Source organism: Leucoraja erinacea, chromosome 18 (genome assembly GCF_028641065.1).
Source record: "Leucoraja erinacea ecotype New England chromosome 18, Leri_hhj_1, whole genome shotgun sequence".
Classification (NCBI taxonomy): domain Eukaryota; kingdom Metazoa; phylum Chordata; class Chondrichthyes; order Rajiformes; family Rajidae; genus Leucoraja; species Leucoraja erinaceus.
In genome coordinates, this window is record NC_073394.1 from 32,982,200 (window position 1) to 33,002,276 (window position 20,077).

At 41.7% G+C, this 20,077-nt stretch overlaps 1 protein-coding gene across 1 annotated transcript in view; it reads right to left on the reverse strand.

The window, feature by feature from the left end:
• Positions 1–20,077, reverse strand: part of pdhx (pyruvate dehydrogenase complex component X) — a 164,799-nt gene that overhangs the window by 77,118 nt on the left and 67,604 nt on the right. The window contains exons 6-7 of the mRNA XM_055649760.1: positions 17,518–17,686; positions 82–229 (exon numbers count right to left, since the gene is read on the reverse strand). Coding sequence (XP_055505735.1) covers positions 82–229; positions 17,518–17,686 — 317 coding nt within the window. The remainder of the gene's footprint in view (positions 1–81; positions 230–17,517; positions 17,687–20,077) is intronic.

Genomic DNA, 20,077 nt, shown 5'->3' on the forward strand with positions numbered 1-20,077 from the left:
TTAAAGTTTACAATATAAATATCGGTGGAGGGACATAGGAAAACAAACCGAAAGCATTGTAAACCTAATAACAATACAAACCTTGGGCTAGCTGCGTCTTTGTCTTCAAGACTTCTTCGATGTTACAGTCAATACTGGCGTACGAATGGGGGATGGTAGACTTGGACTCTGTTAGTCTTCGTGCAATGACTTGCCGAACATTACTAGCAGGAATGTCTGTAAATGTGCCCTAGAAACAATGGAACGGTGTCAGTTATTAAATAACAAATAATCAAATTTGCTTGTTTAATATTAACAGAGAGTGCAATGATCAGCAGGTTATATCAAAGGTATAGACATTGCAGTTCAGGAGGTGCAATTTCACTTAAATTAGGATCAAAAGCTATGAGGACGTCTGATTAGATGACGTTGACTGAGAATGAAGGTTGATGAAATATCTAGTGTTCTTGATCTCTCAAATATGATCTTTAACCTTGCACATTATTCTGCACAAGTATGTGTCATTTCTCTTTCATTGGATTCCACCTCCAATAATGCAGCGAATGTGTTCATGTCTAGGAGGGTTTAGACTCAGGGGTGCAATGCCACCACTTATGCTGGGACTTACCCAGATATCCCCACAAATGTCACAATTGCCAGTGTTGGCAGTAGCTTAAGCCAACAGCAGTTGCCACTGTGGGCTCCTCATGGAGTGAAAGGACCAACATGTTTTCCTGCAAGTTTCCCACTTCCCCATCTGCACCCAGTGCCAGCATTGCAGTGGTCATTCAAACAAAAATAAATAAATCCGATAAAAGGAGAAAAATTATATTTACTAAACAAAATTGAGGATATTGTGTTTTAAATTTCCATATCAGAATAAAAATGTGCTTTCAAGCATTTTAATATTTTGCAGCAGCAATTTTATTTATTCTCAAACTTATCCCAGGGATTACGATATGTTTGTGAATGTCACTGGCTCGATGACACTGACAGCTATGACAGGCTGCGAGTGTGGAGAGGGTGCAGAGACTTAGCAGTTGGCAAAGTGGCTCAGAGAGTCAGTCGGCTGCCAGTGCTGATAATCCGAGGTAACTCAGTTGCACTGAGGTGCAAGGAGTCCAGCTCCCAGCAGGAGACTGCACAAGGGGGGGGTCATAGTGGAACAAATGGTGTGACAGAAGGAAGGCAGCCAACAGATTCTCAAATTATAATTTTTTTGGCTTTGTGTCTATCTTCGGTGTAAACCAGCATCTGCATTTCTCTCCTACATATTTGGCGCTGGGGTTTGGCTCAGTAATGTGCACTGCTGGACCTGAAAGTACATCCCCATATTCAGAACTACATCAACTCACATATACATGGCTTAGCACTCATGGTTCCCACAAATGAATAGAATCAGCATTAATAAGGCATCATTGTAGCATTATCCACAGACAAATGTCTTACTGCAGTGCAAGGGACCTGGCATGAATGTCAACCCTCCTGGAGCAAACCCCTTCCCTGCTCTCAACAAATCAGCCATTTCTGGGTGAGGGGAAACTGCCAGTAGTGCTTGTGGAGGGAGGTTGGGTTATAAGGCAATGCAATGTGGGTGCTCAGTGCTGGGATATAAGTAAGTAAGTAAGTTTTATTTATATAGCAGGTTTTAAATCAACTCGCGTTGAAACCAAAGTGCTTTACATAAAATAAATAGTGTTTCCATACATCCATAGAAAAAGATTAAAAAAAGAAAAATTGACACAACACATTGTAGAGTTCAACTCAAACGTCCCCCCACAACAGAATCAACATTTTCCACTGTGGGGAAAGGCACCAGAAAGTTTAGTCCTCTTCCTCTGTGACCACCCAAGGTCGGGGCCCATTTGTGGCCTTGCAGCCAGTCCGATGCTTTCAGGCCCTCGTGCCGTGAAGCTGGAACTCCGGCGTCGGGTGAACACTCCTCAGAGGCTTGGAAAGTCTGGAGCGGCCGCCTCCTCCCTCAGGACAGTACCCCAGCAGTCCCAGTGAATGGGGCCATCATTCCAAGTGGTGACAGACTGTCCAGTTCCCAAGGAATAGCTCATCACTTGGATGTGATAGAAGCTGCTATCACTCCTTTCTTTGTTTGGCTGCATGGCTCTGCCCAGCCAAGAGATTTCTCTACAGTAATGAAGTCCACAGCCAGCAACCACTGATTCCTTCTCCTTTCCCCCGAGTCAGACTACCTTAGGCAATGAATATTTACCGAACCACTCAACTGTATGATTTCCCTAAATAACATGGGGATATGGAGAAATGAAAAATAAATAAAACAAAAACCTCAAATGACATTAGAGGTATTTCATTTTATTTAGTCAGGCTGCAAGGAAAAGCAACCTTCAAACATAACTACGCTGGTCAGAAGGAATTTTATGTTCAGATAAACTCAAGTCAATGGGTTATTGAAGAACCTTAACAAAACAGTGTCAAATGTATGTTTTTGATATGTATTTTTACATGCCACTTTCAAAAATATATATCTGGTAGTTTTTAAATCACAGAGCGTCAATCAGAAGGTAAAAGGCACACAATATATCAGTTCAGTAAATGTAATGGATAAATATTATTTTGTACTTTCATTCCGATGCATATTTTGTATATCACAGTGCTTGCCAGTCAGCAGACAATCAGCTCACCCACACAGTCAGGCCTAGTCACAACTCCTGCCCCATGTTATTCCCAATGCCCTCCGGCAATGGCATTTGATGCAGTAAAGTAGAGAAGGGCAATAAAATTCAGCATTGCCAGCCAAATCCACATTGAAACATCCTCTGCCTTTTCAGAAACTTAGGAATTGTATTTGCGGTTAGGATATAGAAACATAAAAAATAGACGCAGGAGTAGGCCATTCGGCCCTTCGAGCCAGCACCGCCATTTAAAATTATCATGGTGATCATCCAAAATCAGTACCCCGTTCCTGCCTCCACTGCCTTCTGTCCTCCATGTCTACAAAGCCCTCAATGGGCTTGCCCCCACCTACATAAAAAGTCTTCTCACCCACCACTCTACCTCCAGGCCCCTCAGATCGGCCGACTTGGGGTTGCTGAATATCCCACGGTCTAGGCATAAGCTCAGGGGCGACAGCGCCTTTGCAGTTGCAGCACCTAGGCTGTGGAATAGCATCCCCTTTCCCATCAGAACTGCCCCCTCCATTGACTCTTTTAAGTCAAGACTAAAGACTTATCTATACTCCCAAGCCTTTCCAGACGTCCTCTGAGTGAGGGCTACATGTATATATGTATGTAGTCTGTTTTGTTGTGCTATTCTTATAACAAATGTAAAGCACTTTGGCCAACGAGAGTTGTTTTTTAAATGTGCTATATAAATAAATGTGACTCGACTTGACTTCTGTGGCAGAGAATTCCACAGATTCACAACTCTCTAGGTGAAAATGTTTTTCCTCATCTCAGTCCTAAATGGCCTTTCCCTTATTCTTAAACTGTGACCCCTGGTTCTGGAATCCCCCAACATCGGTACAATCTAGCCTGTCCAATCCTAGCCTGTCCAATCCCTTGTTTCTGTAAGATCCCTTCTCATCCTAAATTCCAGTGAATATAAGACCAGTCGATCCCTTCTTTCATCATATGTCAGTCCTACCATCCTGGGAATTAACCTGGTGAACCTACGCTAAACTCCCTCAATAGCAAGAATGTCCTATTCCTATGTCCTATTAACTGTACAATTAAAAACATCGGCTGCACAATGAAGTACAATTTATTTCCAATCAACAAGGCTAATTTTACACATAGTAAAGTAAAGCATGTTATTCTTGACCAATGAAGTACTGCCCAACCACAGTGTGTGCAATGTTTTATGGTCGCAATAGATATTGTGAATTAGCTGTGTTCTTTAGTCCAGTAAAATTTTGCAACAGCATACTTTGGGAACATGAAACATAAACTATTTGTGGCAGTAATAGTCACATACAAATTTTAAGGAATGTTAGAATCATAATTTGGCGATGAATAGGCAACGATAAGTCACTGAGAAAATAAAACATTCGAGGCACAATGCTCTTTTTCACGGTCACGGTGGTAGTAGATATAAAAAGACATAAAATTGCTTTTCTAAGTAATACAATTTTCAAGTGTGGTTTAAGAGTATCAAGAGGATGAGCTGATTAATTGCTTCAGCCTTTGCTGTCTTGATTTCAGGCAATTCCTGAATGCATTAATATTATCATTCATTATACGCCGAATGCTGTTCTTTATAGGGAAAGTTTTTCATCCTGTTGCATCTGTCAGTGTATGCAAATCCTTGACATAGAACTCCTATATTGCTTAATATAGATTGGGTAGTATGTCAATTTTGCAGATATGCTTCAAATTTTATAGCTTCTGTTTTTACGGAGTATTTCATTAATGCAATCTGAAATTATTTTGATGAAAGTTGTAGTAAAACTAGTCTGGTCTTTGAAAGAAAAATCTGTAAATAGGTTCGCTGATGAAGAGAGAGATAAAGTTATTTCAACAGCAGAGTCATGTGTACAATTTCTCTGCACTAGTTCTAACAACGATAAACTCTCACTTACAAATCCAATCAATTGTTGCTATGCAGTGTTTACAGATCTGTCGCAGGCAAAACTGCCGTAGTGGGAATAAAGGGGGCCTTTTCTGGTTTGCTGCCGGTGACTATTGGTTATCAACAGGGGTCGGTGGAGGGCCTGCTACTTTTCATGTTACATGTTAATGATCTGGATGATGGAATTGATGGCTTTCTGGCCAGGTTTGCAGACGATACGAAGATAGGTGGAGGGGCAGGTAGTGTTGTGGATACTTCATCAAAATACTAAGGAAACTTGGCATGTCTCCAAAAAAATATTTCCACAGATGCACTGTAGAAAGCATTCAATTGGGATACCCCACAGGTTGGTTTGGCAACAGCTCTGCCCAAGACTATAAGAAATTGCAGAGAGTTGCGGATGCAGCCCAATCAATCACACAGGCCAATCACCCTGCCACCGACTTCATCCACAGTTCACGCTGCCAACATAATCATGACAATCATTCACTCTCTCCCCAGGGAAAAAGTGCAAAAACGTGAATGTTTGTACCGCCAGATTTAACCCTCTGTTATCAGACTGCTGAACGGTCCTCCCATCAGTTATGGTGTAGTCTCAATCTTCCAATCTACCTCAATACAGACGGTGGACTTTTTCTCTGCAACTGTGCAGTAATATTATATTCTACACTTTGGTATTTTTCTCTTTGTACTATGTGTTCTGCTTGTAAATGGCTTGATTGTTCTCATGTGGAACATGATTTGACTGCTTTGCACACCAACAAAAACTTTTCACTGAATGTCAGTACATGTGACAATAATAAACCAATACCAATAATTCCAAAGGACTTTTCAAAGTAATTTCAGCAAGAAAAAAAACGTCTAATGCTTTTTAATTCCTGGCATGTTTGTTTGAATCATTCAGATGTAACAATTACAAATGTCTTAGACATTTGTACTTAGGTTGTGTAGATATTGTGTAGGGACCATCCTCTCCCTGGTTAATTCATCCTTCCACCCAAACCACCCTTTCTCCAGGTACCTTTCCATGCAACTACAGAAGATGCAACACCTGTCACTATACCTCCTCCCTTGACTGTCCAGGGACCCCGACAGTCCTTTCAGGTTAGGCAGAGGTTCACTTGCACCTCCTCCAACCTCATCTACTGTATCCGTTGTTCAAGATGTGGACTCTTATACATCAGCGTGACCAAACATAGCCTGGGCAATCCTTTCGCTGAACAGCTTTTCTCAGTCCGCCTGGACTCCCGGTTGCCAAATACTTAATTCTCCTTCCCATTCCCACACTGACCTTTCTGACCTAGGTCTCCTCCTTTGTCAGAGTGAGGCAAATTGGAGGAACAGCATCTCATATTTCACTTGGGCAGCTTGCAGTCCAGCAAAATGATTCTTGATTTCTCTAACTTAAAGTAAGAGGCATTCCCTCTCTCTCTATCCCTCCCCCACCCAAGTCGCACCAGCTTCTCATTTTCACCCAACAAATAGCTAACAATGGCCTGTTTCCTTTTTCATCGTTACCTTTTTTGCATATCTTTCATTCATTGTTCTTTATCTCTCTACATCATCGTCTATATCTCTCCTTTCCCTTTCCTCTGACTAGTCTGAAGAAGGGTCTTGACCTGAAACGTTACCCATTCCTTCTCTCCAGAGATGCTGCCTATCCTTCTGAGTTACTCCAGCTTTTTGTGTCCATCTTGTGTAGATATTAGAGGGTAGGTGCTTCATGTTTGCCTGCAAAACTTGCTGGTAGAGTGACTGATGGGTATAAAGACAAAATTACATTTGCACTAGATCATTATAAACTAAAAATTAAAGGGAGTGGAAAGTACACCCGTCGGGATACTTTAGGAAACATTCCATAATTACACAAAGGAACTGTGAGCCTATATAATTTCTATGAGTACTGCCCGCAGCTTTCGCAGTTGTTTACAGACGCACAATACAATGATGTCAACTACACTACAATTTAGTATTACATCACTTTTTCTTCAAAGGATTGTAACCACAATGGCACAATTGCTCTTCCGGAGTTTGACCCTAACCTGATATGCTTTGCCAAATGCTTCCTAAAGAGTGATAGTTTAACCAAGAAAAAATACAATGATGAGACTTGTATGCTAAATTTTATGCACTGCTGGGCCTTTGTGGCCTACTCAATGTCTGGACGATACATTCAGAGGTTATATGGGTCTTATTTTATATAAACATCCATGCAACCCACACTACACTTCAAAGTTCTAAAATGATTCATCTATGGTACAAAACTAAATATTTTTAAGCAGCACTCATTTCCATAACTTAAAGTATCTGTGAATCTTTGATTTGCTCTTACGGTTCATTGAGTAAGGATTTGGTTTACTCAATAGGGGGTCTGTACCTATCCCAGTAATGTAGATGATCTGACATCTGATTTACAAGCATGTCACATGAAAAGATAATTGGCTCTATTCCTTCGCTCCATAGATGCTGCCTCACCCGCTGAGTTTCTCCAGCATTTTTGTCTACCTTCCATTTTTTCAGCAGCTGCAGTTCTTTCTTAAACATTGGTTCTATTTTGTTCACTTGCAGCCCAATTCAAAGGAGCATTTTAAGTCACAACAAGGAATTGCAGATGCTGGTTTACCAAGGAAAGACACAAAATCTTCAGAAGAGCCCTGATCCAAACCATCAGCTATTCATGTTCTCAAGGGATGCTGCCTGATTCGCTGCGTTACTCCTGCATTTGGTGTCTTTCCCAGGAGTACTTAGTTCAAATACACTCTAATTCTCCTGGCAACCATCTCAACACACAAACATTAATATTCATAAATAATAATAACTTGCAACATATTCAAGAGACAAATTTCAAAAAACTAAAAGGTTCCCAATTATTTCCAATACATTGAATTAAAAATATCTCGAGTAAACAGTATATATATTTTTGGGATTTCAAGCAAATTAACCAAGAATGCCAAACTAAATCATGCTAGACACATAAAGCTGGAGTATCTCAGCAAGACAGGCAGCATCTCTCGGGAGAAGGAATGAGTGTCGTTAGGGTCAAGACCCTTCTTCAGAAGAGCTAGTCCAGCTTTTTGTGTTTATCTTCGGTTTAAACCTGGAGGTTTAATCTGCAGTTACTTCTTACACACTAAATCATGCTAGGTTATGTGTGGCACCCATTACTTTATCAATCAATTTCAGGGTTCTTAGTCCGTCAAATCATCTTGGTTTCATTCCATTCTCTCAGAAACCTCCATCATCCTTCTTCCATTTCACACTGATGTGCGCATATATTTTTTGCTGCTCATTGATATTTGTAATTCACACATTCCTGTCCCTGACCTTTCAGTTCATTCTCCTTTATACCACATATCCATGCCCTCAAAAACTTACCGAAAGCTTTGCCATTAATGCCCAAGAAACGGAAAGTGGAGAACATTGCCTAGTCGATCGCAGATATTGGCTTCCCTACCATGAAAAAATATATTGGAAGCACTGCCTCAAAAAGGCAGCTAATATCAAAGGAGCACACCATCCTGGCCACCCTCTCACCTCGTTCCTATCATCAGGAAGAAGATACAGGAGCCTGTGAACCATGACCTCCAGTTCAAGAACAATTTCTTCTCATCAACCAACACGCTCTAGAACCACATCAAAGAAACATCACGGGTGGCAGAAGCCAGGCTGAAGAGGAAAGACCCCATTTGGTCTCCCAAATAACCGACTAGACAGATGCAGAGGGGGGTGGTTCTGGGACACCAGAATGCACCGCTGAGCCTACTGGAGGCGTCGTGGGTTCAATCAGCGAAACGTCGATGAAAGTAGGTGCCCACTTGATAACTCCAATGACGTGTCTGCCTAGCCTTTTTCAACATCGGAGCATAGGTGAGTGCAGAAGGCTCCCATCACCATCGGGAGTGAATTGATATTTGGCACTTTGGACTTTTAACATCTAGTCCTGTGTATTTGTAAACACTAGCCACACACTTACCTCAGGAACAATTTGTCTAGGCTGCTCATGCTTCAGTTTGCACTGGGATGGTCAGGTTGCCAAGTATTATTGATCACTTTTAATTGAATTGATTATTGTCTGTTTATTTGTGTGTAGTTGCGTTAATATTCATGCAAAGCTGCAGTTCCCTACCCGGCGCATATGATAATTAACTCTGGAATCTTTCTGTCCTGATCTGCAACTATAACTTATCTGTTCCTTGCCCTCCCAACCAGTTTTCATGCCTTTTTTCTTCTAATTTATTGTATCATAAAGGTCAGTGTTGTTATTTATTGTGTTGGCAACCTGCAAAAATGTACTAACAAGTAAGATTTTATTTAGTAACTACATAAAATGTAGTACCCAATCTCTATGACAGGATCTTTAAACTGTTTTGTAATGTAATGAGATTATGCCATACTGCTGTGGCGGTCCCTGAGGGTTAGGCCACTCCTTGGGTTACCCCTCTCGGCTCTTGAGGGACAGGGACGATTGTCTGCCCACGGGGTTTCCTGGGTGCTGCTCGCGGACGTTCTGGGTGTTTGCCATGATTCATTAAATGACTTCTGAACCTGCCTGGCGTCTGGCCTTTTCCTGACCTCATCTAGGCCACTACACTGCTACACGTTCCCAGAGGGAATACTGTTCTGAGTCCCTATTTTTCCTTCAAACATCAATTAGATCTCTCCCAAAACTTTCCCTATTTCCAGGGAACATAACTCAAATGATGATTTAGTTTCTTTGTTCTGGTTCATGACTGGATTATGTTATTCCTCATCCATTCCATGGCTGTACAATATTCTTCACATATGGCTTCAAATTGGTATCAAATGCCCTAAAGGGTGTTCAAATAGTTCTGTGTTATACTTGTTATGACTATATTTATAATGACCAGATTGACAGCAGTCTTCCTTTCACTGCTTTACATCCTCAAAATGTAATGCTTAGATTTCACTGCCATTCCCCTGTCAAATGAATCATGTCTCTGTCTCGGATGTGGGTCAAGTATTCTAGGGTATCACTGATGGTTCGGACATTTGGGGATGCGGGGGAAGCTTAATATTATTGAGGGTTAATCAACCAAACATAGCTTCTTTACCTCCTTGTTGGATTCTGTTTTATTAGAACCCACCACTTTCATATCAAAACTAAGTGCACAACATGAGCCTTGTCAATTAGTATCAGCTAGGTATTTGGCTGCAAGACTATCAAAACATGGTTACACAAAAAAGCTGGAGAAACTCAGCGGGTGCAGCAGCATCTATGGAGCGAAGGAAATAGGCAACGTTTCGGGCCGAAACCCTTCTTCAGACTGATCGGGGGCGGGGGTGGGTGGGGACAGGAAAGGGAAAAGGAGGAGTAGCCAGAAGGCTGGGGGATGGGAGGAGACAGCAGGGGAGATGAGGAAGGGGAGGAGACAGCAAGGACTAACAGAATTGGGAGAAGTAGATGTTCATGCCCCCGGGGTGTAGACTCCCAAAACGGAATATGAGGTGCTGTTCCTCCAATTTCCGGTGCTGCTCGCTGCATGGAGGAGACCCAGGATCGGAAACGGAGTGGGGAGGGGGAGTTGAAGTGCTGAGCCACCGGGAGGTCAGCTTGTTATTGCGGACCGAGCGGAGGTGCTCGGCGAAACGATCGCCCAACCTCCGCTTGGTCTCACCGATATAGATCTGCTGACATCTAGCAAAACATGGTAAAGCTCTCTCTGTTTCTACAACACAAGAACCTTTAAAGAAGAAAAATAAAAATTTCTCAATTATCAAATATGTAGATGTTATTTGGAATTAAAGCTGATGACCTATATAGCAGGCATGAAACAGGAAAAACTGAAAAAAAGAGGAAGAGAGATGTGGGTCCAGGGGCAGAATATGCAGATTTTTTTTTGATAATTGTACCTTGAAATGACACCGTCTTCTTGCCTGTTTACCTTTAATTTATACTGTATTTTTTTTAATTGTACCTTAAAATAACACATTTTACTTGCTTGTCATTTCTTAATTTATACAGAAAATTTGTGATAATCATAGAAACATAGAAAATAGGTGCAGGAGGAGGCCATTCGGCCCTTTGAACCAGCACCACCATTCATTGTGATCATGGCTGATCGTCCCCAATCAATAACCCGTGTCTCCCCATACCCCTTGATTCCACTAGCCCCTAGAGCTCTATCTAACTCTCTCTTAAATCCATCCAGTGATTTGGCCTCCACTGCCTTCTGTGGCAGGGAATTCCACAAATTCACAACTCTCTGGGTGAAAACGTTTTTTCTCACCTCAGTCTTAAATGGCCTCCCCTTTATTCTAAGACTGTGGACCCTGGTTCTGGACTCGCCCAACATTGGGAACATTTTTCCTGCATCTAACTTGTCCAGCCCTTTTATAATTTTATATGTTTCCCTTAAAATGAAACCAACTCGTTGCTTGAGCCATATTGAAAATATTTTACATGACGCCCACACCTACTTGAAACATGATACCTGTTCCTTGCTTGTTTTCTCTTAGAGAGAAGTATCCTTTACACTGGGAATTTTTGATGATTATTTGATAATTATACCTTGAAATGACACAATTTCCTTGCTTGTTTATACCCTTAATTTATACTGTAATTTTTTTAATAACCCATTTTACCTGATAGAATCAGGTAAAAAAAAGAACATTGTAGTGTCTATGACATACAGAGTCTTGAATGCAGTGTGAGCGTTGTGTGCGTGTACGTAAATCTGTGCGGCCCCGCCCCAACACCCCAGTACAGTAGGCCTAAGGGACAGAGGAAAACCGCTACTCTACATGTGTGGAACTGAGCGCTAGCCGTAGATATGTGCACGCAAAAACGGTCAGCCCGCTACCGCGTACATGCTTTCCGCTAAAATAGACTACGCGGATTTCCACGTACTCAACCATCGGCGCAGCGGCTCACTGTCTCACGGAACGATTCAAGATTCAATTTAATTGTCACGTGTACCAATTAAGGTGCAGTGAAATTTTAGTTACCATACAGCCATGAATACAGTGCATACAGCCATGAATGAAGAGCAAAAAGCAAAAATACACACAGCACATAAAATAAAGTTTAACATAAGCATCCACCACAGTGGAATCAACATTCCGCACTGTGATGGAAGGCAATAAAGTTCAGTCATCTTCCTCCTTTGTTCACCCGTGGTCGGGGCTTTTGAACGTGGACGTTGCCGACGGTCCGCTGTTCAAGCCCTCTCGTCGGGATGATGGAAACTCCGGCGTCGGGACGGATCGGAACACTCTGCGGCATGGAGCTCCCGAGTCGGCCACTTCTTACCGGAGACCGCTGCTTCACAGTGTTAAAGTCCACAGGCCCCACGGTCAGAGCTCCAACACTGGCGATCCTCGGCAAAAGATCCCAGGGTCCGCGATGGTAAGTCCGGGCCGGATTTTTTTTAAACCGAATGTCAAAATCCGCGGAAATCTGCAGAGAAATCTCATGCCTATTTGGAAGAACTTCCTTCTCTTTCTATTCTGTTTGTCCATATATAAAAGTTAACATCACATCACCTTTTAAATTAGTTTTTTCTACTGCCGTCTAGATTTCAGACAGATTTCTGTCCATGTTGATTCCTACTGTCATTGGACACCACTGATGCTTTTTGGTTGAAGCGGATGGCCTTACACTTACCTACACTGAACCTCAATTGTTTCTTGCCTTGTTGTTTTCACATTTGTAAAACCAATACCATTTGTTTTTTAGTGCCACAACTTCATGCAGCAAAGTTACCTTATTTGTGAAGTTGTGATCCTGCCTTTGCACATTAGGTATATTATACAACCATCTATTCTGAAGACTAATTCAAAATATTAGCCAACAGATGCTAGTTCCTTACTTTTGTATATACTGTTCAAAATTGATCATAAATGAACACCAGATGTTAATCCACAAGTGAAATTAAAAACTGGATGAACAAGAGATGAAACTTTTGTCACTTTCCAATGATTCGCCACAATTGCTAATTTTCATAAAATAATGGTTACTGCATTTACCAACTTCAATAACAACAATCTGACAACAATAACAACGGCCTGATGAAGGGTCTCGACCCAAAACATCACCCATTCCTTCTATCCAGAGATGCTGCCAGCCCCGCTGAGTTACTCCAGCATTTTGTGTCTACCATCGCTTATATAATATCTTTAATCACATTAACATGCTACTTCATAGGGATCTTAATGTGATTCGATTATAAGACGCATGAGAGGATAAATCTCGGACAGAAATATGATTGTAAAGAATATCTGAGGGAAGGAAAGCAAAGGTTTAGAGAAGGAAATGGAGAATTTAGAGTTTTGGCAATTAAAGGCACAGTTGTTTGCATTTGTGAAAGAGCATCCATTGAATAACTATTTTGTATTAGTCTTCACACTAGTGTTTAAAATAAAGGTCTACACAAGGTGAGAAGGTTGTAGGGCTGAAGGGGATTATAGAGATAAAGACCTTAAAGTCATGGAAGGATATGAAAACAAAGATTTAGACTTTAGATATAGTGTGGAAACAGGTGCTTCGGCTCACCCAGTCTGCGCCGACCAGCGATTGCACTGACCCCACACACTAGCACTATCCTACACGCTAAGGACAATTTACATAAGCCATTTGACCTACAAACCTGCACGTCATTGGAATGTGGGAGGAAATCGGAGCACCCGGAGAAAACCCACACGGTCACAGGGAGAAAGTGCAACCAGTCAGGGTTGAGCCTGGATCTCTGGCGCTGTAAGGCAGCAACTCTACTGTTGCACCATAAAAATGTTAAATTAAGACATGGTTTAACCAGGAACTAGTATCTTCTAAATACAATGGTCAGCATTCCATTGGTCTGGTTAATTTTTGGAACAATGAAATTGTTTCATTAAAAGTTTAATACATTTATTTTCAAGACACTTGGATTTCCTGCAACAACTGACATCAACTTCATACTTTTATTTATTGTCTTCATTAATTTGACATTCTCTGCTTCATACTTTCTAATTTGCTCCTTTACAATTGATGGCGATCTTATACATTCTTGTAATGGCTGATTGAATTTATTTAGGAATAACTCATCTTTCAACTGTCTTTAATTATTTCCCAGACTCAGCCATCAGATTGCAGATTCACAAATGATTTACCTCTCCCTGTTGTAGTCAATTCCTTCCTCATTCCTTCAAAGTTAACTTTGTTTTATGGCCAGAATCACCGCTTGACCCTCCTTTTTCCGGTTCCTGAAGGGAACCTTTTGAAGGGATCCTCCCTTACAACCAGATCACTATTCCCGTTTCATTACATAATCAAATTCTGCACTGCATTAGATTGAAGAAACAGGCTTAGACATCTTTGACATTTGTAATATATGTATGCCACGTATCATTTCCTTTGGAAAACCATGGTATTACTGTTTTACTGCAGGGACATTTTTTTTGCAGAATCGTCTATGCACATGACATGCATGCTGTGAGGTCCAGTGCAAGGTATTTTCAATTGTTCATGAAATCGCAGTATCGTGCATTTTAGAATATTGCTGCTACGAGCCAATGATAAGAATGGATGCTGGCATGTTCAACGCACATTCCAGAGAATTTATAGATCACTAGACCAAGTGGGACCCGTTGGGTCTCATCCCCTCATAGCGGGGGTGGTTTGGGGGGGGTGGGGGTCGACCTTCGGCGTCACACACACACTAGCCTCCCCCTTGATATTATATTAATATTATTCACTCGCACCTTTTACCCCATCCCCCATCCTACCCACTCCAGCATTGCCCGCAACTATGCAGGCGGGCTGGGGAGGGGGGGGGGGGGGGGGGGTGGAGAGAGAAGGGGAGGGGGTAGAGAGAGAGGGGGGTAGAAGGAGAGGGGGGGGGGGGGGGTAAAGAGGGAGAGGGAGGGGGGTAGAGATTGAGGGGGTGGGGCGCGCGGCGTCACAGGGGAGGGCTGGTTCCCGAACGCAATACTCCACCACTCACCCATAGGTCCCAAGATTCACCACTCCCTAGAGAGGGAGGGGGGGGGGCAGAGAGTGAGGGGGAGGGGGGCAGAGAGGGGGGGCGCCCCGAGCGAGGCCCCCCTTCCCTCTCCCCTCCCCCTCCCCCCCCTCTCCATCCTCCCTCCACCCCCTCTCCCTCTCTTTCTCTGCCCGGGGGAGGGGGAGGGGGTAGAGGCAGCACCTACCCAGGTCGTAGAGCAGCAGCCTCCCCACCAGGCACCGGGCTCGAGCAAGGCTGCGACCAGTGTGGACACAAGCGAGGCCCGGAGCGATGTGAGGACGGTCAAAAGCAGCGGAGGGCCGTCCGATTGTGGATTCCGCGAGGGGAAGCCCACCCACCCACGTGACAGACGATCGGGCGGGGGAGATGTAGAGGAGGTCGTCCCTCTTGATGGCCAGACATCGCCAGGTGGGATCGGGATCACCAGCGAGGAAAAGGCGTCACGATTCCCTGAGTCCCTGCGATCGACAGAGGAATTGCAGGTCTCCATAGACGGCCTCTCTCAGAGGGAGTAATGGCCAACACGGCAACCTTCCCACCGCCACCGCCATGATCTAGAACTTCAAGGAGCCCAGTGGAGCGCGCAGCACGACCTTAGCAGCAGTTTAAAAACGCTAAGTGACTAATTTAAAGAAGTAAAAGTTAAGAAGCCAAGAAGTACAGAAGACAGAACAGGGGTGACATCACTCGCAGTGGCAGGCAGTCAGATCCATTGTGATGTCATCAGCGAGACCATCTCGTTTATTTTCTAAGTTATTTTACATTTTTGAACATTGTCATAAATAACTCGAGAAATAACGCATGGATTTTTCAGATAAGGCGATTTTTGACATCATGGTGTAAATCTCTAACGGAATATGTAAAAATGTCACTGTTAGCGTGTAGTTTTTTCGAGATGTGAAACGCACACGAACATCGCACAATACACACACATCCAAGATCAGAGTTTTATAAGTATAGAGATATAGATTTAAGGTATTGTGATTTAGGAAGATCATATAGATGTAGGAAATTTAAGAGACTAATTACTAGTTTCTCCTCATTTTCTTATCTCCTGATTTCTACACAACCATAGATTCCAAAAGTTCAGACAAATCTCTTTCCCTTTACTGCTTTGATTGGAACACAAATTTTACACTGTTTAAACTAATATAATTGATATTTTAAATATTTTCATCTTTGATTACAATTCCAATATTAACTGTAATAGGTACTACCTGAAACCAAGCAAAGATATACAGATCAACAAATTTATTATGGATGCCAACCTTGGCTGGTTGCAGCACTCTACATAACTAACTGATGCCCTGTTGGAGGTGGAGCTTCTCTGGAAGGAGTGGAGGAATTTGTGGTCCAGTCTGCTTTCTTATTTATGTGACATTGTTTAGTTTAAAGAGGGGAGCATGGATAATATTTATAATTCAATCAATACCATTGAAAAAAAGTTCAATATTACTACTTTCTTTTGGGAAAAGTGACTGCCATGGCAAAATATTACAGAAGTGTCAATCCTTAGGAAGTACATAGGTACATAGAAACAGGTACATAGCTCTGGGCGATTCTGAGGGCAGGAGATGTGTTATATAATAATAAGTCTGTCCTTAAACTAAATATAGACAATCACGTATTTAATTTTGCATAATAACAGCAATGCATAGATTAGAGTAATGTCTAAAGTACAATCAGTTTTAGTTATATTATTTTTCTATAAACAAAACGGTGCTTTTGTAATTTCAAAGTCCACTGATACTTTTATCTACGGGAATTACAAGAATTTAATCAAAATATAGCCTGATCCAAAAATAACATTTTTTAGGTAAAACTGTCAAATATTTATCAGAGCAGACTGAATTGGAAATCCATAGATGCGAGTTTAAATAGATTTTCCTTCTTAAAAGATAAATTATTGCCATCTATATCAACAGTAAAGGAACATAACTTTAATCTTGTTTCTTGTTTTTAAAATCCATGCAGGGCTTGAACATGACTGTGTATATATACACACACTTGATGATGATTAGTTATTTTAGTCATAGTCGTTGATTTGTACAGCACAGAAACAGGCCCTTCGGCCCACGCCGACCTATATACCCTCTACACTAATCCTATTAACCTGCTTCTTATCCTTCTATCCCTTGCCTCTTCGAGGGCTGTCTAAATGATTATTAAACAAACTTATTGCATTTAATTCCACCACTTCCTTTGGCAGCAAGATCCAGATATCAACCATGATATGTGAAGAAAACCTTCCTCTCAGATTTATTTTAATACTTCACCTTAAATGTATGCCTTCTTTTTTTAGTATTTCCCTACCATGAGAAAAGATTTGCTTTTTGATATCACTCCCACCCTCTCAATTGTGTCCCTTTCCCACACACCACCACCCATTTTCATCGCTCACCCCCTCCTGATTCCATCTGCCCACTATGTACAGCTTTCATCCTGAGCAATATCCTCAACCCCCTTCCCCATCTGGTTGTGGTTCAATATGCCCTCCGGCCTCTCCCCAAATGGCTTCTATTATCACCTTCTTTATGTATCAGATTCTAGCACTGGTGGGCTTGGCATTCCTGCTTGTCTCTAGCAGCTGTCTCCATCTTTGCCCTCCCCCTCCTCCCCCCCCACCTGCTCCAACTGTCTTTACTTATGTGTGCCTCCACCGAGCATCAATCCAACTCCATTTGTCTGTCATCACCCCTCCACAAGACCCTACTAGGCTCCATCTCATCCCTCCCCCCTTTCAACTTTATACTGGCTATCATCCCTCTCCACTCTCAGTCTTGATCCAGGGTCCTGACTCAAAATGTCAACAATTGGACCCTCTTATAGATGTTGCTCGACTCGCTACGTTTGTGTGTTGCTGCAGATTTCAGCATCGACAGTCCCTTGTCTCTCTTATATTTCGCCTGTTAAGTTTATCTATATTTTTCAGCATCAAAGCAAATAGCAAAGCACATTTTTATATGATTAAATAATATATACATACATAAAATATTTGTCTCCATTCTATCAAATTTGATTTGCAATATCTCACCGGAGCTAATGGCTGTCCCGGGATGGAGATTGGTGGAGTGGATGGTCTGGCGTACAGAGGGGCACCCAAAACTGCTTGAGGCACCTTCAAAGATGGCTGCACAGGGGCAGTGCTTGGTGCTCTTGGTGTTGTCGCGGTTCCTATATGTTTCAACATATTCAGGGCATCCCTATAACACACCAAGATACTCTGTCATACAAAGCAAATAACATTTTAAAAAGTGATAAGATGGTCCACACATGTTTTATCAAAGATGATTACAATTATTTCTAGTACTCAGCATCAAAGCTGAGTTGGTGAAAACTTGGTTTACAAGGCTGAATTTGGAAGCTGTCAGATAGGCAGGAAATCTGCGCTCATTCAGGCAGCTCCAAGCAGAACAAAAAGGAGTTGCTTCTCATTTCCCTAACTTCACTCTCGTTTAAAAATGCTTCTGAAACTCAAAGTAACGACAATCTTTTGATCATGCTTTACAGAATTCTGTTTGTTACCTTCACATCTATCTCTCTCTCTCTCTTATTACAACTTTGTCAAGTTGAAGGTATTTCTTGAGTGAAAGATTATGTTGACATTTCTTATCACCCAGACTAAATCTTTGCAGTATTTATATTATAGATATACTTTTCCTCTTTAGGATCAAAACAATATACATTGCAAGTGTGAAAAAATAGTTTACTTTCATTTTTTTTCATGTAATGGAACTAACTACATCTTTTTGGAGTTCATTATGAAAGAATCAATCAACATTTTCAATATTCCTCCAACTCAGATGTCATAAACTTGCCTCAGATCATGGTCAATGGCAGATGGCACAGTGCAATTGCAACTGTGCCCTGTCTGCCTGTGGCACAAGCACAGCCATCCACAGGAAAACCACAGCCACAGCTTGCTTATCAAAGATGACTACACTTTGGCAAAGGGTCAGCACTATTAAAATGCAATAGCATAGTACGAGCTAAAATAACGTCACCAATGTCAATCAAGGTTCGCTACACCTTTAAATTAGGGGCACAATTAATTAATGCGAGATTACACATTCATTATTGCCCATGTCATGGCGCACATATCATCGGCGATGTGTACCAGGTTTAAACATACAGGCTTTCCATGTTCTAAACTAGTATCAGCCAACAGGCTTTTGACTGAAATGTACAGGTTAATTGAGGTCATCCAATCTGCTTGGCTCAGAAACTTCACGGTTCTTCTCAAAAATCATAACATTTAATTAAAAACGAAGAAAACATTTCCTGAATTATCTGGCTTTAAAAATACAACATCCTTCGTACGAAGCATGAAGTTTTCTTTAAAAAGACTATTCAGCTTTCAATTGTTAACAGCTGTTTTTATGGACATTAACCTTGAGCAAACAAGGTCTGAAGTGGAATTATGGAAGCATGATTCAAGTAGAATTATTAGAAGAAAAACTGTGCAGGAGTTTGGGAGAGACAGCTAGAGTGATAGAGGGGAATATAGGGACAAATGTGAAGGAGGGAATAAGGGGCTGGAGGTAGGGACGGGTAAAGTAACGGAAGGGAGGGGATGGGTCAGGATGCTGGCTGGCTGCAAGTGGTTGTCGATAGTGGTGCCTGTGAAAGGCTCTTGGGGAGCTGGGAGTAGCGTCAGTAAGTTGTGATGAACAATGACATTAGGTGGCTGCAATCATTAAATGTTAGATACAAAATGCTGGAGTAACTCAGAGGGACAGGCAGCATCTCTGGATAGAAGGAATGGGTGACGGTTTGGGTCGAGACCCTTCTTAAGTCGTAACTCAGCGGGACAGACAGCATCTTTAGATAGAAGAAATAGCGACCCTTCTTACTATCCAGAAATGCTGCCTGTCCTGTTGAGTTACTCTAGCATTTTGTGTCTATCTTCAGTGTACTCCTACAAATATACATAATTAAATGTTACTGTTGTTTCACTGAAGCATCCAGTGTACACAAGTTACCCAACTGAGGTCCCCACAATTTCTCCCCATGCCTCAAGTGGGCAGTTCCATACTTAGGTTAGTTAAAGCAAAATCTGCCAATATAATTACTGCTGATTAGAAGAATCATTTTATTATTTTATATTACTTAAATAATGAGATAACAAAACATTATTTTTATTGCATTTAGATATCAAAAGCAAATCAACCTTGCCTGCTAGAGGCTGTTTATTCTTGCTCTGGTCTAAAATTTTAGAAATAGTTAAGTAAATTAATTCTTCCACCATTCAGAAGATGTTTAATTTTGACAGAGAACAAAACTCTTGAGAGGTATTTACACAGTTTTGTTAATTAAAATGTCTGTTCTGATTAGTTGGGATGCCCAGTTACAACGCCCTTTAGATGCTGCCCCGCTTGCATCAGTGAATCACAAATTCTAGTTCTCGTCTTGGAAAAGAGCCTTTTCTCACCCAACTCAAAGCAAAATGCACCTGTTACATGAATGGCAAAGAAAGGAAAAAAAATCCAAGAAAAGAAAATGTCTTAAATAGTCGGTTTTCTCAGTATCTAAGGGCAGGTTGACATTCTGCTGACCACTTGTTTATACATAAAACAGAGAACTGACTAGTAGTA